Source organism: Pogona vitticeps, chromosome 4, assembly GCF_051106095.1.
Source record: "Pogona vitticeps strain Pit_001003342236 chromosome 4, PviZW2.1, whole genome shotgun sequence".
NCBI lineage: Eukaryota > Metazoa > Chordata > Lepidosauria > Squamata > Agamidae > Pogona > Pogona vitticeps.
In genome coordinates this window covers 1,785,666-1,812,951 of record NC_135786.1, presented here as the reverse complement: position 1 = coordinate 1,812,951, position 27,286 = coordinate 1,785,666, and the positions used below count along the sequence as shown (strand labels likewise).

At 49.9% G+C, this 27,286-nt stretch overlaps 1 protein-coding gene and 1 long non-coding RNA gene across 2 annotated transcripts in view; both read left to right on the top strand.

Annotated features, from left to right (window-relative positions):
• Nucleotides 1–24,731, top strand: part of TGM2 (transglutaminase 2) — a 61,931-nt gene extending 37,200 nt beyond the window's left edge. Inside the window, exons 11-13 of the mRNA XM_072996591.2 lie at nucleotides 18,296–18,456; nucleotides 19,970–20,106; nucleotides 21,027–24,731. Of these exons, the coding sequence (XP_072852692.2) occupies nucleotides 18,296–18,456; nucleotides 19,970–20,106; nucleotides 21,027–21,183 (455 nt within the window). The 3' untranslated portion in view covers nucleotides 21,184–24,731. The remainder of the gene's footprint in view (nucleotides 1–18,295; nucleotides 18,457–19,969; nucleotides 20,107–21,026) is intronic.
• Nucleotides 6,275–18,044, top strand: LOC144588808 (uncharacterized). Its single transcript, XR_013544521.1, has 2 exons — nucleotides 6,275–7,274; nucleotides 12,848–18,044. It is a non-coding gene; the product is annotated as an uncharacterized LOC144588808 (long non-coding RNA).
• Nucleotides 24,732–27,286: the final 2,555 nt, after the last annotated feature.

Genomic DNA, 27,286 nt, shown 5'->3' with positions numbered 1-27,286 from the left:
CCTGATTCCCGACAGCAGAAGGAGACTTATTGCCCCATTGGGACCCCGACCCTTGACCGGGCCATCTGAGGCCGTCGGGGGATCGCATGCACTGGGCCAGCACAGAGCACTGGGGTCCTGGATAGGTTTCCAGCTCTTCCTTCTGCCTCGGGCTGATTTCTGCAGACCTGCCAGGAAGATTTCTCTGCTCTTTTCTCTCCCTGGGGACAGTTTGCAATTTCTGACTTCTCAGTTGCTGAATTCACGCTAGAGTCCCATGAGGACGGAGGATTCCAACTGCTGTTCCGTGTCCAAATCTTATCTTTCTGACGTATTTAACCAGAGCAGTGGATGGGGGAGAGAGCAGAGCTGGCGGGTCTGGGTTCATGTCCTCAGAGAGCTGTGGTGGCCCTCTTTATGGGGAACTTGGGCCAGACGTGTTTCCTCTCGTCCTCGCCTACTTTAGAGGACTGTTGTGGTGAGGATAAAGCAGAGGAGGAGGAGGAAGAGCAGGGAAAGACTCCGGGTGCCACCTTGAGCTCTTTGGAGTACAGGCGGGATTGAACCGTGGATGGACAGATGGATGGTTGGATACTTGCTGTAGCATCTCTTGTTTCTTTGCTTTTGTTAACTCGATGGACGCCCGGTCTCACATAAGCACCCCTCCCTTGTGTCAGAGGAGAACTGTGTGCTGCGCCACATCAGAGACGGGCCCGTCTGTCTTTAGGGGCTACAACGTCCAGGAACCCACAGCTGGCTTGACTACTATTGGCCATGTGTTTGAAGGCCATCCAGGAATGATAGCCTCTAAGCCAAACATGTTTTATCTCAGCTCCAGATGTTCCCCATCTGTTTTTTCCGGCCACTCTTTCTCTGCAGGGGTTATTTCAACAACATTCTGTGCTTTAGTTCCACTCCTCGGTTGTTTGACGTATTTCCTTGGTTTTAATGTTGATGCCATGGAAGTTCTAACCATCACGCCCAGAGACCTTGCATGGAGAGAGTAAGTCCAGATGTGGAGCAGCTGTTTCTCCCTTTATCTCCTGAGCCATCAAGAGGGAGAGATGTAGGGATTAAGGATGATATTTTTGTTTCATGGACTACAGATCCCATAATTCTACCTGACAGACGGACAGACACTTGACGGACACCGAACTGTGGGACAGAGGCCTCAACCGGAAGGTTTTGAAGCTGTGCTCGGCCAACGTGCCCCTGTCTTCCTGTTTACAAAGAAAGCTTCTCACTAGTCAGAAGCAGGAAGCTTGAGGGGGGAGCTAGGCCTAGTTCAGCCTCAGGCATCTCCGGTTGAGGCCTTTCGCCCAGGTGAGCCATATTTTAGGTGGCCATCAGGTGGAAGTCCCAAAATGGAGAATTGTGGGATTCGTAGCCCAAGAAATTTAAAAAAAGAAATCCCGTCCCTGTACAGTGGGGTCTCTACTTAAGAACGTCCCTACTTAAGAACAATCCAACTTAAGAACAGCTCCATTTGCTAAATTTTGCTTCTACTTGTGAACAGAAATCCAAGATAAGAACAGGAAAAAAAAACTTTCCTGCTCTTTTTTTAACCTTAGGTCATCTTAGATTTTAAAAAAATTCTCCCCCTAGTGGTAGAGTACGTATTAACCAGCTTTGCATTAGTTCCTATGGGAACTAATGCTTCAATGTACGAACGCACCTCTACATAACAAAAAAACAGCCAGAACGGATTAATTGGTTTTCAGTCCATTCCTATGGGAAATTTTGCTTCAACTTAAGAATGTTTCAACTTAAGAACACCATTCCAAAATGGATTAAGTTCTTAAGTAGAGGTTCCACTGTAGTTTCTATGGACGGAAAAGAGCAGATACGGATTAAATGGTTTTCAATGCATTCCTATGGGAAATGCAGATTCAACATAAGAACTTTTCAACTTGAGAACCACCTTCCAATATGGATTAAGTTCTTAAGTAGAGACCCCACTGTATAAAATCACAGAGCAGCAATGCATTTTCCACATGACGGATGGGGTACGGGCCATCTCCCGTTTTAGAATTTGAAGGAGCCACCCTCCGTGAATCTCCTCTGTGAAACTGGAGACCCTCACTGCTCATTAGAGCAGACAAGACTGACCGAGCATCTCATTTCGGACAGGGCAGTTTGCAGGTGTCGATGCGACACAAGTGTAAAGGTATGGGAATATTTAAGCCCTATGCGCTCCATACTGATGGAATGACGCTGTGCAAACACTGAGTCTCAAGCTTTGTTACATAGACCAGTTTATTTTTCCTAAAGCAAAGTTCTAGGTTGTCTGAAGAAAAGAAACTTGCTTTCCAAAACAACTTTGAAAAAATCTCCAGAATGCCTGCCAGTTGAGCAGGATCACCTGCGGCCCATGAGGGAGGTTTCCGTGCCCCTCGCTTTTCCATGGCTTACAAAATCTGGACAAACTGTTCAAAAGTACAAAAAACACACACCATATTTGCTCCTTGTTATGCCACAATCGGCATAATAGATCACCATGGTTTCCTGTTTACAGGTTTTGTGCAAACATTAGCCCATGAGGATGACAGGATGAGGCTAGTGGTGACTTGAAAGATGCTGATATTTGCACAGAATGAAAGGAAACAATATTTATAGGGTTTCTTCAAAACGGGTGCAACTGGTTAGCAGACTCACGGGCCACGTAGACACACACACCCCTGCCCTGTGCAGGACAATGAAGGGGCTGTGAATCACAAAGCACTGCTGGGAGTCAATACTGTGGAGTTTGAAGAACCGAGAAGCTAAAAAACAAACACGATAAAAGGACAACCTGAAGTGTTTATTAAAACATAGGAACAATTCAGCTCTCCTTAACCTAAGAGCTGGCATTGATCAGATCAGCAAAAGCCAAAAAAGAAAAAAAAGTTGTTATTAGGTAGCTGTTCCATATAAGTAAACATGCCATAATGGCTAAGAGTGATGGAGGTTTTGAAACCTTGCATGTTTCCTTTAGTAGGTGAGGTTGTCAATCACTCACAGCACTAGCCAATCGTTCTTTTCTTGTCTCTAAATTCAAAGAGAGACCCGCCTCTCTGCTCAGTGCTTTTTTCCCCTTCTCTAGAGTCTGTTGAGGTCTGTTGCTGAAAGCAGCCGTGTTTGTCAGTTTGCTGTTGATCTGTAAGTAAAGAAATAGCCGTTGTTCTTTCTCCTACTAATGACTCAAGAGTAAGTTATTGAGACTGTAATTGGCAGTTAGTGAGAAAAGGTTTTTGGACTAATCTGGGGAACTGGAAACTCTTCTCCTCTTAGAATCCCTGCATTTCTGCTGCTCAGGTGAAGTTAAACCCAAATTTAAAACTCTGCAACAGATGGAACAGTAGTGTACTCTATAATTTCCTAGGGACTGTGTGCGCGTGTCCAAACAGAAAACGGGAGAGAGAAGAATCTGGTTCTTGTGGACCTTGATGGGCATGAATAGCAGAATTAAGAACAGGAGAAAAGTCATGAAGGTTAGGGCAGGAGGGAAGAAAGAAGGGAGGCAGAACAGGATGCTCACAACTAAAAGATGGCAAGAAAGTCCGGGTAAGAAAGTCAATATGGAAAAGAAAAGACTTGGCAGGGGTTTTATCCATGAATGAAGAGTCATGGGGTGTGGGTATGTCACAGCCTTCCTCCCCACCCTGCTGCCAGAATATTATTTTATTTATTTATTGGATTTCTCTCCCGCCCATCTAGACCAAAGGTCTACTCTGGGCAGTATGCAGATTTAAAAAGAATAAAAACCATAAATAAAGCTGACCCCGTGGCTTTCCCAGCTAGGTCTCAACAGATGTGAAGAAAGAAGTTCCAAGTTGACAACGTGGCTGTCTACATTTCTGGCCAGATGTTTTCTTGGTAGGGGATGGGAACACACGGCAACTCTGAGCAAGTGATCAGGCGGGGGGGGGAGGCATAGTAAAGCGCAGGGGGGCTGCCCACAGGAGACAAGAAAGAAGGAGAAGGACGGTAGGAGCCTCTACAGCAGGAGACCAAGAGGCCCCAGATGTTCTCGGACCGCCACTCCCAAAAATCCTGGTCGGCACAGCGAGGGGTAGAGGCTTCTGGGAGTTTTAGTCCAAAGACATCTGGGTGACCTAAGGTTTGGGAAGCATGGATCTGAACGGTTGCAGAAGGACTTCTCTTTGCCCCTCTTGAGGCCTGGATCAGGGCCCTCTCCTTCCAGCTTTGGTCAAACAATATTATGGGTTAGGCAGTGGGCAAGACCCTGCCGTGGCTGGTGTCCGTGCAAAGGATCCTGTCCCGCGTGGCCCTTCCATTCCATAAGCCACGCCAAGACTTTTCCCTGTTTAGATGGCGCCTGTTCCCGCTGCTCTTCCCTCAAAGCCCCTTTTGCTCTTGGATTAGGAGGGATTCTGCTGCTGGCCAAGCCTCCTCGGCTGGTCTCCTTTTTTGGTGCGGAGAAAAAGCATGTGGAGATCAGCCCAGTCTCACCCGACTCCCTCAGACAAGAAAAATGACAGGCCTGGATGTTTCTGGTCAAAAGGGGAAAAAATGGCTTTTTTTGCAGTCCATGGTTGTGGTTTTTTTCCCTTTTATGTTGTGTGCGGCTACATCTCTACACATCAAACGTCAGAAAGCAGAAAACAGAGGAGAGAGGGAAGGAGGGTTACGAAGGGATAATAGGGAGAAAGCAGTGGCATCTAGGAGTCAAAGTCACGGAGGGGGGAAAAAACTCATGCTTGTTAGTAGCAGATCCAGGATTGCCGCTGAAAACCCATTTTAAAGCAGAAGAATGCAAGGTGGTGCTTTCCCAAAGGTCTTGCCGTTCTTCCGTTCTGCCTCCCTGCTTTGTCCGTCTTGCAGGGTCGAATCAGTCTGGTCTGTTCAGGGCCTTGCCCATGGTGGGCCCTAACGAGATGCAAGATGGCCAACAGCTGCCCGGAAGAGTTTTGTCTTGGCTAGCCTGAGCAGGGACGTGGTGGCGCTGCGGGTTAAACCGCAGAAGCCTCTGGGGTGCAAGGTTGGAAGACCAGCCGTCGTAAGATCGAATCCACACGACGGAGGGAGCCCCCGTCGCTTGTCCCAGCTCCTGCCAACCTAGCAGTTTGAAAGCACGTAAAAATGTGAGTCAATAAAGAGTTACCACCTCAGTGGGAAGGTCACAGCGTTCCGTGTCTAGTCGCGCTGGCCATGTGACCACGGAAACTGTCTACAGACAAAACATCAGCTCTACAGCTTGGAGACGGGGATGAACACCGTGCCCTAGAGTTGGACACAACTGGACTTAAAATGTCAAGGGGAACCTTTACCTTTACCTAGCCTAAGGAGCTTGCACTGAAATGGCTTTCTGAGAAGCACGGAGGGGGTTTCGCTTCCAGGGTTCAAACATTCCAATGTGTTTTGGGACCCGTTTAGACTTGCCGGGCATCAGATCCGCTATTATGCTCTTCAGCCCCCCATCCCATCCCCAGTGACAACAGGGAAATGTCCCCCTGCGGTTACATGACTTTTAATTCTGCTCCTTTTAACTGTATGGTATTTATTCCGGCATGCGTGCCCCAATGTGTTTTTGGGTTACCGAATCACTTAGGGCTGGATTATTATTCATTTTGGGCATTGCAACCCCATTATTTCTTCTTTCTCTTTTTTTTTCTGCAATTTTTTTTAAATGGTTCATCCCTGTGTTGACGACGGTTTCACAATGATTTCATTTCCTTCGGTGTCCCTGGTGCCTCGGGAAACAATGCGTGGCGGTCCACAGACCACACACACTCCATTGAAGATTCAATTCCATAAACGCCTAGAGCTTCTTCTTGAGAGAAGTTTGACAGGAGTTAACCAAGGCATCAGGCACAAACACAGCGGACAATTTTTTTAAAAAAATGTAAAAGCGTTTTTAAAGGACATGCACTGTGACAGCAGTTGGAAAAAAAAGTTGTGATAAGATCTTTCCCACACGCAGCAATACAACCTTTGTTCCAAAAAAAGTAGAAGCCTCTGGCCGAGCGAGAAATGATCTTTAGTTAGCTTGCTCACCCAGTGAATGATTTGCTTAGGGAGCTGTGTGTCGTGGGACTGCAAATTTATGATACGAACTCGGTATATGAGATAGGAAGGCAACATTAGACTCATGGGTCCACGGCCTTTGGTCTTTAAAAAAAAAAAAAGGTAGACAACCGCCCCAGAGGGACTTTTGAGCTCATGGTCAGGCTAGTTTGTGAAGAGGGTTGAATTTGGACTGCTTCGTCAGAACAGATCTGGTGAACACACGCGCCTTGTCTTCTGGTGCATGCTCGTGCATTGCTGGAGCCGTCTCCCTCTAAGGTTGGCTTGTGCTTTCTGGCTGAGGGAGGTGGGGGGTCTCCTCAGCTCTCCTCCACAATCCACAGGGCATAAACGTGTGCGCGCGCCCAGGCAGCCGGTGGAAGGGGCTTTCCTCCTGAGCGGCTCCTTTCCTGCCCTTAGCCGCTCAGCCTCTCCTGAACCTCGAAACATGGTCTGTTCGTTGATTCACCTTCTTGATATAACCGCGCCTGCGGGCCCCTGTTTGGAAGGCAAACAATGGGCTCTCCTTGCCTGACTGGCAGAGTCAGGCCCTTCTCGGATTCCATGCCATGTTCAGCCACGACGGAAGGGACCGCCTGAGGCAAAACCGCAGAGAGGAGCAGCCCTTCCGGCCTGCCTCCCAGTCGGAGGTGGATGCTTAAGGCAGGCATTGTTTCTTGCCCAGAGGGAGGAGCAGGTGAGGGTTTGCTCTGGGTCCCTGCCCAGATCATCCGTCACCTCCCGCGCTTCCTGCCGAGGAGGCCCCCAGATGTGCCTCTCCCTGGGCTGTTTCCCGGTCACACAACAGAAAGACGAGGAGACGCCTCCCGGGGAAAAACAGACTCACCGCTGGCCTCTGTACCGGGGGGGGGGGAGAAGCGATGGCTTATTGCACCCTAATCATTTGAAGTCCTAGGGAGCAAAACGGGTCAGACGGCACCACATGCTAGGATTGGAATAATAATAATAATAATAATAATAATAATAATAATAATAATAATAATAATAATAATAATAATAATAATAATAATAATAATAATAATAATAATAATAATAATAATAATAATAATAATAATAATAGAAGAAGAAGAACAACAATAACAGCAGCAGCAGCAGCACCAGCAGCGCCAGCAACACCATTGGAACAGAGGAGCTGACTTGAGCTCCTTCCCAGTCTGAGCCGTTGTTCCTTGAAGGGCCCAAGGCTTCATTCTAGCCTAGGAGGGCCGCCGACACATTGACAGAAGAGTGAGAGAGTGAGACGAAAAAGCTCGTCCATCTAGAGAAAGGTGTGACAAACCCAGACCTACTGGGATCTGTCACACAGTTACACTAAGCTGCCACCAACCATTCCCTGTAAGAAGTCACACAGACCAGGGATGGATTTTTAAACAATAAAAAGAATAAGGTTTATTTAAATACACACAGGGAAAAATAAACAATCAGGTGAATAGGTAAAGTAACGTGGCTTATTCTCACTCATACAAGCATACAGTTTGGTTCACACAGAACCCTTAACTTAAAGCACAGACCCTGAACCTATCAGTTCTGGCTAACCAACAGACACCTGAACCTATCAGGTTGGTACTCTGACACACAGAAGTACCCTGTCTGACACACAGACTCCCACAACAGCTTCTTCTTCCCAGCTGCTGCTTCGTCACATCCCAGTGTCTCTCAGCATCTCATAAACTCTCCACACACGCTTCACATATTTATACAGTACAGCCCCTCCTCCTGATGTCCCGCCTTCCACTCCCCATAGGATGGAACTTTCCCTCCAAACCCATGACAGACAGGTAACATCAGTGCTGTATGTAACACCTCCCCTCTTTATAAGTTGTTTTGTAGGGGGAAAGCTAACGTGCTTTTCACCAAAAAACAACCTGAATAAAATACACAACAACAGTTATACATACCATATTATACTTACTTATCCTTACACTCTAAGTTAACCATAGCAATTATGCATTTAAACATTTACCATTAACATTACATCAATTTACCTTTATTCATACAAACCAAATTCAAAACCAGGTACATTTAACTTTTTGTCATCATTATATACACATAGTCCATGTTTCTTTCGCCGTCTTCATTCTTCAGGTCTTCTTGATAAGGCGTCAGCAACACAGTTCACTGACCCTCTGACCACCTTCACTTCAAAGTCATAGTCCTGTAGGTTTAAAGCCCACCTCATAAGTTTGCTATTGTGGGTTTTCATTGTCTTTAACCATTGCAATGGTGAATGGTCAGTACACAGAATAAAATGTCTTCCCCAGATGTAAGGCTTGGCCTTCTGGATCGCGTAGACTATGGCCAAACACTCCTTCTCCACGGTTGCCAAATGTCTCTCACCTTTTTGAAGTTTCCTACTCAGGTAGGACACTGGATGCTGGTCACCATTCTCATCCTCCTGGCACAGAACTGCTCCTACCCCGCTGTTAGACGCATCGGTGTAGATGATGAACTCCCGGTCGAAGTCTGGAGCGCGCAGCACAGGATAGTTGATTAACGCCTCCTTCAACCTCTGGAACGCCGCCTCACAGTCGCTGGTCCACGGGATGCGGTCATCAGCCTTCTTCCTCGTCAGATCGGTCAGCGGAGCCGCAATCTCGCTAAACCTCGGGATGAACTTTCTGTAGTAGCCCACCAACCCAAGAAATGATTTGACCTTTTTCTTGGTGTTGGGTCTAGGCCAATCACGAACAGCTTCTATTTTGGCCTCCAGGGGTTTTATCACTCCTCCCCCTACCATGTGACCCAAGTATTTTATTTCTGGGCTACCCAGCTGACACTTGCTGGCCTTTACTGTTAGCCCTGCTGCACTTAACCTCTGCAGCACTAACTCCAGGTGTATCAGGTGATCTTCCCAGGTATTACTGAAGATCCCTATGTCGTCAATGTAGGCCACTGTAAAGTCACTGAGCCCTGCCAAGGTTTGGTCCATCAGCCTTTGGAATGTGGCTGGGGCATTTCTGAGACCAAAGCTCAGGACTCGAAACTCATAGAGACCAAAAGGGCTGCAAAAGGCAGTCTTTTCTTGATCCCTGGGATCAATTCTTAATTGCCAATATCCCTTTACCAGGTCCAATGATGAGATGAACCGACAACCCCCTATGGTTTCAATCAGGTTGTCTAGCCTGGGCATTGGGTAGGCATCAGGAGTGGTTACACGGTTTAATTTCCTGTAATCAACACAAAACCTAATGCTCCCATCAGGCTTGTCCACAAGGACTATCGGAGAGGACCAAGGACTAGAAGAGGGGACGATTATGTTCTCCCTCAGCATCTCGTCCAGCTCCTTCCGCACCTTGTCCCTATAGGGTCCCGTTACTCGGTATGGGGATACTGCCTGCGGGGGTGCATCCCCTGTGTGGATCCGATGCATCACTCCCTTCACTATCCCCGGCTTGTTGGAAAACACCTGTTGATATTTACTAAGCAGCATTTTTAGTTCTTGCTGCTGGTCTTGGGTGAGTGCAGGACTGATCTTTACTTCCTCTGGGTTGTATTTTACTTCCCCTCTACCCTCCCAGAAGGGTAATTCAGCTTCCTCACTCTCAGCTGCTTTTATCGCGAATAAAACCCTCTGTTCCCCTCTGTAGTAGGGTTTTAGGGCATTCACATGAACCACCCTCCTTGCTTGGTTCTCCTCCTGCTCTATAAGGTAGTTCAGGTCTGACATCTTGGAAATGACCCTATATGGTCCTGCCCATTTGAGCTGCAGTTTATTCTCTCTGCAGGGCCTAAGCCAAAGCACTTCCTCCCCTGGGTCAAAGTGCCTTTCTCTAGCTTTGTGGTCATACCATGTTTTCTGTCTGACCTTCTGAGCTTGCAGGTTTTCTGCTGCCAGCTCTAGATTTCTCCTTAGGTCATTCATCAAGGTGTCTATGTATGTCACAACGTCTTGTGGGTCATCCTGGGTGATCTGCTCCCAATTTTGTTTGATCAAATCAAGGGGCCCTTTCACCCCTAAGTGTGCAGCAAACATGTCAGAGTGACCCCTTTGTACGATCATGGGGCGATACTTTTCAGGTACCACCAGCTGACTTCTGATCCCATCTCCCCCTTTTGAGATATTCCTCAGGGTCTCTCTATATAAAATCCCCTTTTTCTCCAGAAATCTCACTGGGGTTTCAGGTGTTATCTGGGCGTCAGTCACCTGTTCAAAACACTTTTGGAGAGTGGCGTCTGCCTTTTGCTCCTGTCCAAATCTGCTGTCTGTGGTTAAGGTTTCCACCACAGCTTCTGAACTCCCCTCTGCTTCCGTCTCTGGCTCATCATTAACCCCCTGAACTGTCCCTGTGGTGGCTTGTGAGCGTGTAATCACTAGCACCCGTTTCACATGTTCAGCCAGGTCATTTCCCACGAGCACGGCTGCTGGCAGAGTCGATGAAATCGCTAGCCGCCAATCTCCCCTCCAGCCTTGAAAGTTGACAGGTACCTCTGCTACTGGCAGAGAGATTACCTGCCCCTCAATCCCTGCCACCTTCATGCTCTCATTTGGGATTATAAACTCCCTAGGAATAATATCTGGATGGCACAGGGTTACCTGGGAACAAGTGTCCCGCAGCCCCCTATACTGACGGTCAAGTATTCCTACGTCCACCCCTGCTGTCTCAAACAACTGAGAATCTGTTTTTACCAGCAAGCAGCGCTTTACCTCCACAAGAGGACCATTTTCCTCAGCCTGCTCAGCAGAGGTAGCTGTTCCAGACTGAGTAGTCATGGCAACAGGCTCCCTCAGTGACACTGAGCCTTGCTCTTTCTGGACACAGAACACAGCTTTTGGCTTGGTCCCACTAGACTCCTGAGGCACCATTCCTTTTAGCTGCTTTAATTTCTCACACTCTGAGATTAGATGACCCTTTCCCTGACAGAAATAGCATTTTCTGGTGTATTTTGATTCTCTCTCATCTTGTTTTGGTTTTCCCTCCAAAATCTGAGGTCTTAGTTTCATGTCTGAGGGCTTCCCTTCACCATGGGCCCCTCCCCCTTGCTGGCTTTTCCCTGGTCCCTGAGAGTACTTGCTGTAGGTTTCTTTGGGTTTACCTACAGATTTCCCCTCACCCAAGGGCTTTCTTATTTGGGAAATAAAATCTGCGATCTCTGAGGCTTCTGCCACAGACCTCGGTTTCCTTTCCCTCACCTGGAATTTCAATTCCCCCTGCAGGACTGAATAGAACTGTTCCAGTGCTATCAAGTCTTTAAGCTGCTCATAGGTCTCTGTTCCCTCCTGCGATAGCCATTTCTCAAGCAGCCTCACCAATTGGGCCCCCACTTGGGTAAAAGTCTGTTCTGGCTTTTTGGTGAGGGACCTGAATCTTTGTCTCAGCTGCTCCGCATTTATCCCATGTCTGGCAAACACCAGTTTTTTAAACTCTGCAAAATCTTTCATCAGTTCCTCAGGCATCTCGGCATAAACCTCAGCCAGGCTACCACTGATTAAAGATCGCATGATGGTCATCTTCTCAGTTTCCCTCACTGAGAAGTCCACAAACGCTCTTTCCACTAAGGAAAAGAACACCTCAGGACAATCTCCCTTGTGGTACACAGGGAATTTCTTCAGGTCAGCCTTAGACAATTGGCCTCCCTCAGAATCCCTATTGTTATTATTGTTCTGGTTCATCAGTTCCAGTTTTTTTTAATTCAAACGCCATTCTTTCTTTTTCCAGAGCAATTTTCTCTCTCTCTAATCTTTCTTCTTTTTCCAATTGCCTCATCCTCAGTTCATGCTGTTGGGCTATGAGCAATTTTCTGAGTTCTGGGTCCTGCTCTCCTGTGCTGTCACCTTGCACTGAGCCAAATTCATCCTCAGAACCTTGGTCAATCTGGGGGTCTTTCACTTCACTCATGTCTGCTACTTGGCTTCGAGTCAAGGGCATAATCCCCCCTCAGAACAGGCTGCTTTAAAAAGTCAAGCCTCAAAATAAAACGACCACTTTTTTCCTTTTTGCCTCAGAACCAGCTCTCCCTAGAGATTGCTGCTGTTCTTCAGCACTAACTTGCAACAGTATCGAGTCAGAGCCTACCCCCCTCTGCTGGGCCTCTCAGCTGGCAAGCTAGATCACTGTTACTACGCAGTTTTGCCTCAGCTTTTTCCCGCCAAAACTAGGCTACCTCAGAGCACCTTAATCTAAGTCTCCCCAGTTGGCACGTTCTTCTACTAGGGCACCTCCCCGTGAGGTACACCTAGAAGATTACCTACGCGCCTCAGACTGTCCCTGACTAGACCCCCCTTGCTCTGGGCACACTTGCCAAGGCTTTGCTGGACCGCTGGACAACTGGACCAGTCGTATCCCACACGCTGGACACCAATCAATGTGACAAACCCAGACCTACTGGGATCTGTCACACAGTTACACTAAGCTGCCACCAACCATTCCCTGTAAGAAGTCACACAGACCAGGGATGGATTTTTAAACAATAAAAAGAATAAGGTTTATTTAAATACACACAGGGAAAAATAAACAATCAGGTGAATAGGTAAAGTAACGTGGCTTATTCTCACTCATACAAGCATACAGTTTGGTTCACACAGAACCCTTAACTTAAAGCACAGACCCTGAACCTATCAGTTCTGGCTAACCAACAGACACCTGAACCTATCAGGTTGGTACTCTGACACACAGAAGTACCCTGTCTGACACACAGACTCCCACAACAGCTTCTTCTTCCCAGCTGCTGCTTCGTCACATCCCAGTGTCTCTCAGCATCTCATAAACTCTCCACACACGCTTCACATATTTATACAGTACAGCCCCTCCTCCTGATGTCCCGCCTTCCACTCCCCATAGGATGGAACTTTCCCTCCAAACCCATGACAGACAGGTAACATCAGTGCTGTATGTAACAAAAGGTACCTTGGGATGCTCAGAGGCAAAACTGAAATGATGCTTGTCCTCTGAACAGAATTCCTGTGCCTTTCGCCCAAGGGGTTGAGGGGGGGAGAGAGAACCGTGACCGGGCGACCCAGGTGCCTGCTGCTGAGCCAGCTGCCCAGGCATGGCTGCTCCCGGAGGATGATGGGCGATCTCAGGGGTCCCTGCTGGTCCTCTGAGTGGAGGGAGGACCGCTTCGAAAGATGGCTTGTCCTCTGGCATCTCTCCAAAGGACTCCCTAGAAAAAAGGACCTGTCACCACCCTAATCCAGAAGGAGTGCAACCGGGGGGTGGGGAGGCGTGGATTCACAAATAATGTCTCTTATGCCAAGAGATTGCCAGCCGGGGAGCGTGTGATGCTCTCCTGTGAGGAACATGGAAAGGAGACTTTGCAGAGGGCCAGCAGAGAAAGAAGATGGGTGAAGAGCAGAACTCAAGGCACGAAAAGGACCCGGCCGGATCAGACCAAAACAGGCCTCCCTAGATGATGAGTCTTTCCCCAAAGCCAGGTGCCTTGAGGGTAATAAACCCACTAGCAGGACACAACAAGGCAACACAGCCTTTTCTTCTCCTCTGGCCACCAAGGGCATCGTAGCGCCCCTGACGTCTACCCTTGCTTTGTAGTGGAAGGAACAGACGGATTGTGGCCCCTTCGTGAACCCTGAGAGACAGAGATGCAGAGCGCAGAGAAAGGGAAGATCGGAGGCTGTCAAAGCCTTGTGGTTGGAAACATTGGCAGCCTGAGGGCATGGCCGTTGACTGCCACTCGGAGGGGAGCGCCAAAACATGTCTAGGCAAAACCCCCAGCTGTCCTTCCCTGGGTGGATAGGGGGAAATTCCAGGCTGCCGAGATGGAATGCAGCTTGGCAAAAACTCACACGGGGGAGTCATTTGGGTGAACGCAAAGGGGCTAGGAATGCGGAGTGGTGCCTGTAGGGAGCACCCAGAGAGCAGCCTTGCCCGGGGTGCCATGGAGAAGCCACAGCCATCTACGGGGAACTGCCTTTTTTCAATCTCAGCCCCTGGAATGCTCCAGCCAATGACCATGCTTGTTGGGCCAAGCTAAGAGGTTGAGCTCTTTGTGCTTAAAGCAGGAATTGTTGAGTCGTTAAGTCGTGTCCGACTCTTCGTGACCCCATGGACCAGAGCACGCCAGGCCCTCCTGTCTTCCACTGCCTTCCGGAGTTGGGTCAAATTCATCTTGGTTGCTTCGATGACACTGTTCAACCATCTCATCCTCGGTTCTCCCCTTCTCCTCTTGCCTTCACACTTTCCCAACATCAGGGTCTTTTCCAGGGAGTCTTCTCTTCTCATGAGATGGCCAAAGGATTGGAGCCTCAGCTTCAGGATCTGTCCTTCCAGGGAGCACTCAGGGTTGATTTCCTTCAAAATGGATAGGTTTGTTCTCCTGGCAGTCCAGGGGAATCTCAAGAGTCTCCTCCAGCACCACAATTCGAAGGCATCAATTCTTCGGCGGTCAGCTTTCTTTATGGTCCAGCTCTCACTTCCGTACATCGCTACTGGAAAAACCATAGCTTTGACTATGCGAATCTTTGTCGGCAACATGATGTCTCTGCTTTTTAAAATGCTATCTAGGTTTGTCATGGCTTTCATCCCAAGAAGCAGGCGTCTTTTAATTTCGTGGCTGCTGTCACCATCTGCAGTGATCATGGAACCCAAGAAAATAAAATCTGTCACTGCCTCCATATCTTCCCCTTCTATATGCCAGGAAGTGATGGGACCAGTCGCCATGATCTTAGTTGTTTTGATGTTGAGCTTCAGACCGTTTTTTGCACTCTCCTCTTTCACCCTCATTACAAGGTTCTTTAATTCCTCCTCACTTTCTGCCATCAGAGTGGTATCATCTGCATATCGGAGGTTGTTGATATTTCTTCCTGCAATCTTCATTCCGTCTTGGGATTCCTCCAGTCCAGCCTTCCGCATGATGTATTCTGCGTATAAGTTAAATAAGCGGGGGGACAATATACAGCCTTGCTGTACTCCTTTCCCAATTTTGAACCACTCAGTTGTTCCATGACCAGTTCTAACTGTTGCTTCCTGTCCCACATATAGGTTTCTCAGGAGATAGATAAGGTGGTCAGGCACTCCCACTTGCCATCTTTAAGGATGATACAGTGAAACAGCCCCATGGTTGTCATGGTGGCCCTGAATTCCTGAGCTGCCCCAGTCAAGGCAGCCTCGGCATGGAGGTTGAGGTCCCCCAGCACCAACAGCCTGGGAGTCCTCAACAACGAGTCCAAGACGACCACCATCTGCTCGGGCAGGGAGACTGTTGGTACGCAACAGGGTGGGCGGTACACCAACAGAATCTCCAGTCTGTCTTGTAAGCCCAACACACAATACAGGCCCTCAAGACCTTCTCTCAAAGGGACAGGAAGCCTGGTCAAGGAGATAGAACTCCTATAGACTATAGCAACTCCCCCTCCCTGACTGTCCGAGTGACATTGGTGCTGGACCGAGTACTCAAGCGGACACAGCTGGGAGAGGGGAACACCATCTCCTCTCCCACCCAGGTCTCAGTAATGCACGCCAGGTCAGCACCCTCATCCAGAATTACATGATGGATGAGGGCAGTCCTATTTTGTACTGACCTGGCGTTCATCAACAGCAGCACCGTGTGGCTCGAGGGTTTGCAGATAGGGTCACCTGATACCATCTGGTTGGGGGTAGGACTAGAAATGGGGATAGAGGGAAGATATCTCCCCTCTCTTCTCCTACGTGGGCGTGTTCTACCCACACGGCCGTTCCTTCCCCTACCCAGCACCACCTCAGTGGATGCCCCATTGCTTTCTCCCTGCCTTGCCAAATTCCTGGCTACAAAGCCTTGTTTTTCCTGCTTGGCCTCTGTTGTGCGCCATGAAGGCTGAAGCCCTTTCATTTTGCTTTCCTACCAGCTGGTGCTTGTTGTTGTTTCTCTGTTCAGATCTTATCAGACGAGCTGCCAATCCAAACCAGCTGCATCTTTTGGATGTGCTAAGAATGTCCTGTGCACACAGCTGGAGCACAGCCCATTGCATCCAAAGTGTGGGACAGACGAGCACGCAGGGAGCACCTCTCCCGAGCCCTACAGAACCGGGCAGGCGAGGAAAAGCTGCTTCTCTCAGCCACCCCTGAATGCTTGGTTGAGGGCCAAACTCTGCATTCCACCCAATCAGCCGTCTGAGCCAAAGTCTTGCTAAATCTTAAGGGAGATACCATCTAAGCACACTTTTCTTTTCGAAACATCAGACTGTCCAACAAAACCTGAATTTACCTTTGGAAGGCCAGCCGTGAAAGAAAGAAAGCTGATTCACAAGCTATAGGAGATGAGAAATGTCCTGCTGTGACAGTCATGTACCTTTCCGCACTTCCAATGATGGGTTATCTGTAATGTTTCCTTTGGCCCTAAATGAGGGTGTTTCTAGACTCTCTCACGCCAGAGCTTGGGAAAGTGATGTGAGTCAGTCCATCCCCTTCACAGAGAAAAAAGGAGTGGAAACTGACAGGTGGATTAGAATGAGCCTGCCTTGCTGCTCTTACTGAGGCAACGCACGCTGGCAAAGGTTGTCGAAAGGCTTTTAACATCTTGGCTTAAAGTCCCACCAACCTCTGGATTTGCACCCATGCAGAAATCCCCCTAAAGTGCCCAATGCTTCCTGGTGGGCAGAGTTGTGTTGTGTTTCCAACCTCTGTGTTGGAAAGCCTTCCGCCGCATTTCCTGCCCTTGTCCAGGAGGATCTTTGTTCTGTGCAAAACGTCCAGCTCGGGGGGCAAGTGTGAACAAAAGTGCGAGGGAGAAAGCTGGAGAAGCCCGGCGTGAAAGCGAAGGAAGGAAAAAGCAGGGTCTCTCTCTCTCTCTCTCTCTCTCTCTTGCTCCCTGTGCTCTTCGCATGCAGTGCCTCTCTTCATCTTGAAGTGGCTTTTTTTTCTCCCACGGCTGGGAAGGAATCCAATTTGCTCTGACCCAACATTTTGCACTCAGCTATTTTTGGCAGCACTCTGGCATTTTAGGAACAGCAGAAACCTTTTACAAGAACAACCTTTACTTGACCTGCCTGCATTAAGGGTGTTTTATCTGAACAGCGCCTGCCGTTAGCCGGAGTTTGGGGGAGATGTCGAAAACAGAAACAAAGTCAGGTCTCCGAAGGAAACTCTCCACCTCCCCAGCAGACGCAGGAAGAGGAAAACCAGCAGAACGACAGCCGGGCAGGGAGGGTGACTGAAGCCGGGCTCCTGCTGGGCCAGGCTGGCGCTCTATGGGGCAGCTCCCACCCCATGACGTCGAAGAATGATGCTCCAAGTCTTAGTCCATGTGGGTGAGTGAGGAGGGGAAGAACCGACCCATGGAGCGAGTCCATGCTGCGCCTTCCTTTCCTGGATATTACCAGGGAGCAAGTGGAAGGATGAGGCAAGGCGGCAGCAGCTGCTGATACCTGATGTATGACTACCTTGGCTTCTTCCTGTCTAAGGTTTTCCATCAACACAACATTGCAGGCAGGAGTAGAAACTGTGCCAAGATCTGCCTTTGGCTTAAACGGGTTGCACAGAAGGAGCAATGAAACCAACTTAACCAGACCTGAGGTGCAGAGATTTGTGTGTGTGTGTGTCTCTCTCTCTCTCTGGAGCTGGCTGGGGGATTCTCGGAACTGTAGTCCCAGAGAAGAGTGGCATGTTTGGCTGAAAGATGCAATGCAAGGGGGGGGGGCTGAAGAAGGACCAATCAAAATGAAAATGTCTCTTTCCACCTCCCAAGTTCTAAATCCCAGGTTCTCTCAGCCAGTTTGGCCACTGGTCATGCTAGTGTGAGATTTTGAGAGGTATCGTTCAAGAGGAAATCGGACAACCATCTATCAGATCTGCTTTGATTTGAGCAGGAGGGGTTGGAATAGATGGTCTCGTAGGCCCCTTCCAGCTCCATTGTTCTGTGATTCAATAAAAAAAAGATAATGTTCCCCATTTCATGATGAATGCCATGCACGCGCACACACCTTTCATTTCTTAGCGGGACACAAGGCCTGCTCTAAAAGTGCCCTCCATTTTCCAAGGAAAGGCACCCCTGGTGTTTTACATGGTGTTGACCTAGAATGTTTTTAAAACATGGGATGCTTAAAGCTGGAGCCTCCCGGCATTGTTGGTTAAACTGCAGTACTGCAGCCGAAACTCTGCTCACCACCCGAGTTCGATCCCAGGTAGCTTGCGGTTGACTCCATATTCCACCCTTCCAATGTCGGGAAAATGAGTTCCCAGCTTACTGGAGGGTCAAGGTGTTGCGTGCCTAATTACCTTGTAAACCACCCAGAGGGTGCGGCCAGGCCTACAGGGCAGTCCAGAATCCGCACATGTTGCTTTTTTTTTTTGCTTTAAAGAGAAGCTTGATTGGGACCGTGGGAAGCCTCATGAGGTTTTCTTTCCGGCTTCTTTTGCAGAGAAGGTCATCCCCTTGCGCATCCTGTATGAGAAGTACGGTGACTGCCTGACGCAAGACAACATGATCAAGGTCATGGCTCTCCTCATGGACCACGACTCCAAGGAGGTTGTCCTCGGGGTCCGAGACATCCATGTCAAGAACCCGGATATCAAAGTCAGGGTAAGGCCACCTCGGAGGGCCGTCAATGCTCCTGGGAACGGTGTGGGTGCGGGCACGTCATTGCCCAACCTGTGCTGGATTTGGCCCTTTGGAAAGACCGGGAAGTAAACACTGCAAAGGAAGACACATTCTGTACTTACCTACCTATATTTGTTTACTTACTTACTTACTTACTTACTTACTTACTTACTTACTTACTTACTTACTTACTTACTTACTTACTTACTAGCTTGCTTGCTTGCTTGCTTGCTTGCTTGCTTGCTTGCTTGCTTGCTTGCTTGCTTGCTTGCTTGTTTACTTACTTCAGGTCATATCTGTACCGCCTGTCTCCTCATGTAGAGACCCAAGGCTGCTCACAAATTATTTAAAAACAAATGCAACTAAGCCCACAATACATGATTGGTTGGTTGGGTTGGTTTGGGTTTGTTGGTTGGTTGGTTTAAAGAAATCCAAATATACACCCAGATATCCTTTCTGGGGCTATCTGCACCCAGAAGAATGTTTTCCATGCAATGTTTGTCTTTTTGTGGCAGGTGTCACTACCAGGAGGAGCCCTGCCCAAGCAAAATGTTGGCCACTATGAATGTGGAGCCCCTAAAATATATATATTTTAGGTGTCACTACCAGGAGGAGCCTGGGCAGGGCTCCTCCTGGTAGTGACACCTGTCACAATTTATATATAGTTCCTCCTTTGGCAACCATGAGGACATAGTAAAAGGCACAATATCACCCACATTCCCTCTTGGGCTGCCCAATTCAGTCGGTACTAGAGTGCCTTAAAAGGAAAGACTCTGCCTGCCTGCCTGCCTGCCTGCCTGCCGATGGAAGGACAGCCAAGAAGGGGGCCAGGCGGGCCTCCCGAGGGACGGCTTTCCACCCCCTGGGAGCAGCCACTCCAGACGCATCTGGGAAGCCAATGGGGGCCAAAAAACCCCCGGGGGATCCCAGCATGGTCTTGAAAGCCAAAGATGGCAGTCAGAGGAGACAGGGCCCTTCAGAGAGCCCAGACCCGAAGCCTGACAGGGCTGTGGAGGTCAGAGCCACCACTCTGGACCAGGCTCAGAAAGAGACAGTCAGCCAGCAGAGCTGCTGAGGCGAGGGGGCTGTGCAATCCTTGTAACGGACCCCAATCCAGAGACCCACTGCAGGATTTTGAACAAGGCAAGGTTTCTGAACACTCTCCAAGGGCAGCCCAACAGAGAACAGGTTGCAGGAAATCAAGCAGGGAGTGACTGAGGGACAGGTTCCCGTAGCCAGATCGAACATTCACGGAAACAGCAGCAGCCGATACGCTGGCTTTAACGGCGCAAAGGCACGCCTGGCCGTCGCTGGAACCCGGGCGGAATGTGAGCGTAGACCCAAGCTGCAGAAATTCACCAAGTTCAGCTTTTATGATCAGGGTCAAGGGATTCTGAAGAGTGCTGGAGCCCCCCAGTTACTCCCAGGGGTCTGCACTGGCACCTCCTTGCATGAGGAAAAGGCTGAGCCCCTCCCTCCTTGTTTTAAAATGCAGGTCCTGGGGGAACCGATCCAGAAGCGCAAGCTGGTGGCCGAGCTCACGCTGACCAACCCCCTCCCGACACCCCTGAGCGGCTGCGTCTTCACCATGGAGGGGGCTGGTCTCACGGAAGGACAGAAGACCCAGGAAATGTAAGTGCTCACTCTTGGGGTCTCAATGGTGGCAAGAGAGAGGGCATTCCCACTGGAGAGGCTTGCAGATGGCCTGGGCTACAGAAAAAAAACAGTGATCCTTAGGGGCGAGCCACAGTTCCGCTCTCCCTTGGTGGCGGCGGAAGACATAGACTGCGTTGGCAGGCAAACCCAGGTAGGAGAAACCCCAGAGCCAGAAACTCGGGAGAATCTCTGTGCGCTGTAGTCAACACAGAACGAGGTGATGAACGCACAGCCTGCAACTCCAGCTGCAGTTAAACGCTTAGCATGCCTGGAGAAGAGATGTTTCTTGAAGGAGGAAATAGCCCTGTTGGTCCCTGCATGTGGTTTTCTTCACCAGTGGATCTTGCAACTCACGTGCTTGGAGGAAATCCCATTGCAGCAGAGGAAATGGCTGGTAGTGGCTGGGAGGGGGCGGGTGTGATTCCAGGATGGTTCTTGTCCGAAAGGGAAATGTTTCTGAGCTCTGGCGGTGTCCCTTGAGGACAGCGAAACCTAGTGGCTACGACCCGAGGTGGCCGGTTTTTCACCCTTCCAACAGGGACACCCACCCACTTTCTACGTGTGCAGCAGAAATAAAAACGAAGGAGGGTGGTGGCACTGGAAACTCGTTTGTTTCTGGTGAAATACAGCCCTCTCCCTCAGAGACATACTTCAAAAGCACGTGCCACGTGCTTTAGTTCAACACGTGGGAGCATCCACGGGTAGGCATCCTGGCCCTCGTTCGGGAACCCAGGCATGGAGGGAACGTCTCCCTTGAGCGCCAACCACCCTCCGACGGGCACTCCAGGAGGACGAGGCCGGGGTTGACCTTGGGGTGCAGCAGCTTGAAACCTGGATATGGGTGTGGGTTTTGCAAAGGGCCAGGGCTGACGTTTGCTTTCCGGTCTCTTCCCCAGAGAGTCCCCTGTCGGGCCGGGCGAGGAGGCCAAAGTGAGGGTGGATTTCGTCCCCCGGCAGTCGGGCCTGCGGAAGCTGGTGGTGGACTTCGAGAGCAACAAGCTGAAAGGGGTGAAGGGCTACCGCAACGTCATCATTGCCCCGCTGCCCAAATGAGGAGGGCCTGTTCCTTGAGGCAGCCTCTGCCACACCCCCCACCCCCACCCCCTGCACTTGAACCCGTTGCATTAGCCTCCGGATCAGAAAAAGGGGGAACTCTGGTGGCAAGAGAGCTTCTTTTAGCAAATGGGGTTGCAAGGAACTTCCCCCCCCCTCCAGCTTTCCCTCTAAAAAAGGGGGTCCACCTTGCCAAAGGGCAGCAGATATTCCTCCCTCACCCAGCACAGCCTGTCTCCGTTCCAAGAGGGGGGGGGGGAAGAAACAGGATCGTTTCAATCCCAAACCCCTACAAACACAGCAGAAGTGAGGTGGCCTCTGAGGCTATGTCAGGGTGCTGCCCGTCTCCCTCCCTGTATAGCTGTGCAATTTTAATATGCATCTTTTCTTTAAAAAACATACTGCAAGTTTCAAAACTTCCAGCTGTGGCTAATTTCCTATATTTAGGAAATGGGAAGCCATTTATAAAAAGGGTCGCCTGCTCAGCCCTCTGCTCTCCAAAGCCAAAGAGTCTGTCACTCCCATCTTTCTTGTGCTGCGTAGAAAGGCCAGGATATACCATGTTCACTTTATTGTGACTCTTCTTTCCAGGAATAGCCATTTCCAAAACGGGTGGCCCTGAATCCTCCCCCCCCCCCGTTTTCTTTGTTCCTCATTAGGAGCATTTGTCCTGCCTCCCTGCCCTGTGGGGCTGGGGCTGGGGGTCACAAGGCTTGCCCGCTTCCTGCCAGCTGGGGTCAAAATACCTGGTCCCTGGGCCTCAGCACTTGCATCCGAGGTATATATGCTCCGAATATGATTCATCCTTTGGGGGAAATGCAAGTGAATGGGGGTCCATACATGCGCAGGGAAGCAGTTCTGGCAGCCTCCAGCCGCGATGCCACAGCCTCTAAAATGGGCTCCTGTATCTTCTCCAACCCAGGGATTTCAGCACTCAGAGTACCGGAATGAACCCCCTGCCCTCCACACCCCATGGCTTCCCGTGGGTCTTAAGTAAGCGCTGCATAGGCTCAGCTTGTCAAGGACAGTATTTTTCCACCGAGAGAAATACCCCCCAACTCCAGAACTACCTAAAACCAAGCCCCAGTGTCTTGTTATTTTTAGGGCTACCTGATCCCGCACGGTTTTGGGGGCGCCCCATAGCTATCTTCCCTTGCTGTACAGACGCGTTCTTCACGATTGCCCCGTCGACAAGCCAAGGAAGTCCGTCCCGTACCTTCGGATGCAAAGCCACCCAACATAACGGCATCTGTCTCTTGTGGAGGAGAATCGCTGGAGGATGATCAAACAGCCATTTCTTTTTTTAGACAGCTTTGCATCTAACTGCAAACCGACCTTCTAGTCTGTTTCTGTCCAGAGTTATGCTGATATATAGCCTCATCCGAGAGGAATGCTCTCCCATTCAATCCTACCTCCTGGTTTCTTTAAGGTGAGAGACAGCCACGGCAGTGAAACATCAGAGCCTTTTCAGTCTTATGGTTTTGGTGTGTGGTTACATCACTTCAATGTTTATAAAGAACCCGAAACAAGTAGAAAAAGGAAGGCTGCAGGGGGAGAGGCGTAAAATAAATCAGCCACGGCTCAGAAAACAAACGGTGTCGACATTCGTTATGCCGGCTTGAACATTTATTTTTAAAATAAGGAATGGCGTTGTCTAGGCCTCTAGGTGTCAGCTTGCCACAGTTTGCTTTCTGTAAAAATTGCGACACGGAGTACATTTCATGTTTGTTAAAACCGAGCTGGAGAAGGCGGCTGCGGTGGAAAACGGAAAGTGCCCACAGGACAGCGAGACAAACCTGGACCTCAGACGATGCCTCCGATCTCCCTCCTCCCGAGGAGTCCAGGGCATCCAGCTTGCTGCAGTGCTTGGCTTGATTTAGCTGAAGGAACCAGCTCTGCTGGCAAAGGGATTATTTGGACAGGGAGGAAAGGAGAGCAGGCTCTAGAAGGAGGAGGAGAGAGCTCACTGTCCCCCTCCAGGGCCGCCGGGCGGGATCATCGTAAAGATCCAGGCCACCTCCATGCAGAGAACCAGAGTGGTGTGACTCTTAGTCAAAGCATTTCCCTGTTTTTTTTGGGGGGGGGGGAATCCAAATCCGAGAACCCCTCAGCCCACGATTCTGGGAGCTGAAGACCAAAAAGAAGTCGCGTATTCCAGAGCTGGGCTTCCAGCCTTCTTCCTGGCTCCCTTTCCTGATGGACGTGGACCCCTTTGCTGTGTGAGGAGGAAAACAGGGGTGTCCGTTGCCTGTGATGGAAGACCAAAACCCTTTTTAAGCTTTCCAGCTTCCAGGAAGCCCGTGGGCTCCTCCTGGTGAAACTCAACATCCTTGCATCATCACCCGGTGAACCCCATCAGGTATCGCCCGCAGCCCTTTCCTCCTCTGCCACATCTCAGGACGTGATGCCCGACTGTGAGGATTCAAGGAGGAGAAGTCCGATCCCTCATCCTGGCCTCCTTGGGTCGCATCTTGCCCGCTGAAGAAAAGAATCGTCCACACTTGTCTGTGCCTTCCTCTCTCTCTCTCTCTCTCTCTCTCTCTCTCTCAACCCCCCCCCCCTCGGCTTTGTGAAAGGGTCACTCCACCACGTCTGACCGGCATGGTAACCTCTGCTTGTTTTAGGAGGAAAGAGTGCATGTGAAGTTCCTCTCTCCTGGGGGGGAAAAAGAAGCAGCTGCGGGAGCCTTGCCTTCTGCCACCTGGCAGTCTCCGAGGGGCTGTACTACATGCCCCATCACCCTCCACTTGTATGGCCATAGGGAGTTGTAGTCCAGCACCTCTGGATAGTGCCACATAGGGAAGGGCTGGGCACAGGCCAGAGTTAGGGCAAGCAGAGAAGAGGAAGTCCCAGTAAGAAAAAGCGCAGAAAACCAAGCCTTGCTCGGGACTAGAGTTTCCTGAGGGTAAAAAATTAGGAACAAAAAGAAAAGGTGCTCAGCTGGTTCTCCTCTCCTTAGCTTTGTATCTCCCCAGGCTACCAAAATCCTCTTCACCAGGTGACGCAGCTAACAGGCACCAGACAGCTTGTTCTGTTCCAGAGTTGGTGTGTGTGTGCACGTGGCACATAGGGTCTCTTGCCCTTTCTCGATTTATCACTCCCCTCCTCCTGCTGGAACAGCCACAGTGATCTGAGCCACTGAACTCTCCATGGGGGTCCCTTCCACCCAACCCAAAGCCACAGGGCCTGCACCTCTGGCTCCTGATGTCCCCCCTCCCTGGTTTTATTTTCTCCTACAATGCCCCCCCACCCGGGCCATTGTCTTCTTGTGCACTGCTTGGAACTATGTATTATTATTCCTTTTTTCAGCACGCCTGTCCGAGCTAAATAAGATGAGCCATATAAATGTGTGTTCGTGATTGTATATAATACATATGTATTGTGCCATGATATTATTCCTAACCTTGAATGTACCAAAAGATCGGTTTACTTTCCTAACCGTTTCTAGAGCGCATCCTTTGCAAGGGCTGTTTTCTTTGAGCGGGATGTTACGCTGATAGGAATTTACCCTGCAATCACCAAATAAAGAGTTTATTTTTCACTGCCAAGATTGGGCTGCTTTCCTCCGGCCAGCGTCGTGCGGAGAACGACACTCCTGCCACTTGATCGATGGCTCAAGTTCACACCCACCAATGGCCTTCCCTTTCTGACCTAGGGTCTGGACGACCCACCTGAGAGTGTCTTCAAATGGTGCAGAAGATGCCACCACGTCTGGAATAAGCGGGACCTTCCGGGTGCCCTTATTGCCAGGGCAGCAGCTTTTCCAGAAGCTACCTGTGAGCCGGTTTGTATGCACAACTCTTCCTGCTGTGCCGCACGCATGCATGACCTGTTATCCTATCAGACTCCACCAGAATCTGCTCCAGGCAGGAATCCAAATCCGAAGAGTTAGAGGAGACCTCAGAGATCATCTGGTCTAGCCCCTGGTGGTGTGGGAAACAGACGGTCCCAGGGTCTTTCAGAGCCCGTGTGGCAGCATAAACAAATGCAGAACAATAGCAGCAACAGCTGAAAGACTGTAAGAAAGGGGCCGGTAAAGCTTCCAAACAGATGGAAACAAGTTAAATCTGTCAATATTTGTTGAAAATAAATACATGGGTAAATAGAGTTACTTTCCGCTGAAGTCTAGCTGGCAACACCAGCTAACCGGGAGAGCCTCCCAAAGCTGAAGGGCCACTGCCAAAAAAAAAAGCACCTTCCCACATCTGACGATTTTAAAGAACAAGGAGGTAGATGTGCCGCCCAGTCCCTTACCACCTATTTGGGTCAAAATCCGCTGAAAGTGTTACATCGTTCTAGAATCCTAGAATAATGGAGTTGGAAGGGGCTCCTAAGACCATCAAATCCAATCCCCTGCTCAAGGCAGGCATCCAAATCAAAGCAGACCCGACAGATGGCAGTCCCATTTTTCTGCTTACAGTTTTCTGCTGAAAGCTTTCAAAGCCGAGCGCCGAGCATGTGAAAATTTGCTTTGGCACTCTAGCCCCCTTAATCCTCCCGTCTTGCCAGAGAATCCTGGGGGTTGTGGTCCATTTAAAAAAACCTACTTTTTCAAACTCTGGGCAAGAACTGGCAGTACCTTTGTTAAAAGCAACAAAGACCAGCCAAGATTTGGCTGGCTGTATTTTTGGTCCTTCCTGAAGACTTCGGAGGGTCTTCAAGGACAGCTCCGGTGGGAACACAGGGCAGCAATCCAACCACAGCAGTTCTAATCACAGGCTTGGCTGGGATTTTAGCCAGGTGTGCAGATGCTGGCACACTTGATAGAAAATGGCTAAGACTCTTCGGCCTCTCTCCCGGCTGTGCGGGCGCACTTCGCTCGCCTGCACTGGGCCTTGCTTTGCAAGATGTCCAGAAGGGGAAACAAGAAGCATGTCACCTTTTCAGAGTTCTGCTTTGGCACTCAGCATTGGTAGGGTACGATGCAAATTTCTGTCCGCTGTCCCCCAGCAGGATGCAGAGGAAAGAAGGTTCTGTTTTAGTTACTCAGCTTGAGTGCTTGCAACCGCAAGCTGTTTTTCTAAAACACACACACACAAAGCAACCCTGGTCTGGAAATTAACAGACTTTATCAGCTGGGAATGGAGTGAGGGGAAAACATTCCAGGTCAGTGATGTGAAGTTTGGAGGGCAACGATTCACGCTGGTTTGCCATCTGAGATCCCGTTAGATTTAATGCCTTTTCAAAGGAAGGTCCGGGCGTTGATGGGGGAGAGATGGAATCTGAAGGATGAACAGGGCAGCCTGGGGGATCATGATGGATGATCAAGGAGAACACTAATTTCAGAAAGCTGTTCCAGTTGCTTAGGAGCAAAAAAGCCTGGTAGGAGGAGGATGCAAGTGCAGCCAGAACTTGTCTGAAGGTTAAGGTTCTTTATCTCTGGGCCTGGCTCTCATCCCACCGAATTGGCATTCCTTCAAACTCCCCAAATGCCGACATTCAGGTCCTCTCGGAGTGAAAGTCCTCCCTGCCCATCCACTTATCTGGCCCAGATGGCGAGGGAGGCTTCGGCATTTCTTGGCCATTGCCCGACCCGGCCTCCGCAGGGAGGGCGCTTCTGTAGGGTCACCCAGCCCCAAGCACTGGGAGGCCTCCACATAACCAGGCCAACAAATTCCAGTGAAGAGACCGAATGAACCCGAGGCGAGGAAGCCCTGAGCCCGGTGTGGCCAGCTGCTTCAGCCTGCAGTAATGCCCGAATTTGACTCCCTGACTAGGGAAGAGGACTGGCTGTGCTTGTCCGCCCCCACATTGGCCCTTTCTGGGTCCTCCTTGGTCCTTGCTCAGCAAGTGTGAGGCTTGTGTTCCTGTTCTTCCAAACCTGAGAACTTCCCCTTCGCTCATCTGGATCTTCCTTGAAAGCACTCCATCTGCCCCGTGGAGATTCGGCTCTTAGAAAGCAGGATCCCACCCTTCCAGCCCAACAGCGGAGGGTCATTCACGTTGAGCAGAGGGCTGCCACACATCAGTAAAAGATCCTTCAACCCCTTTGGGTTGTGGTTCCACCCCACAGAATCAAGGGGGCTCTATGCTGGGGTGGGTGGGGAGACGGAAAGGGATCATACAATACCTGACCTTGGTTTGGATCTGTGGGTTTGTTGTT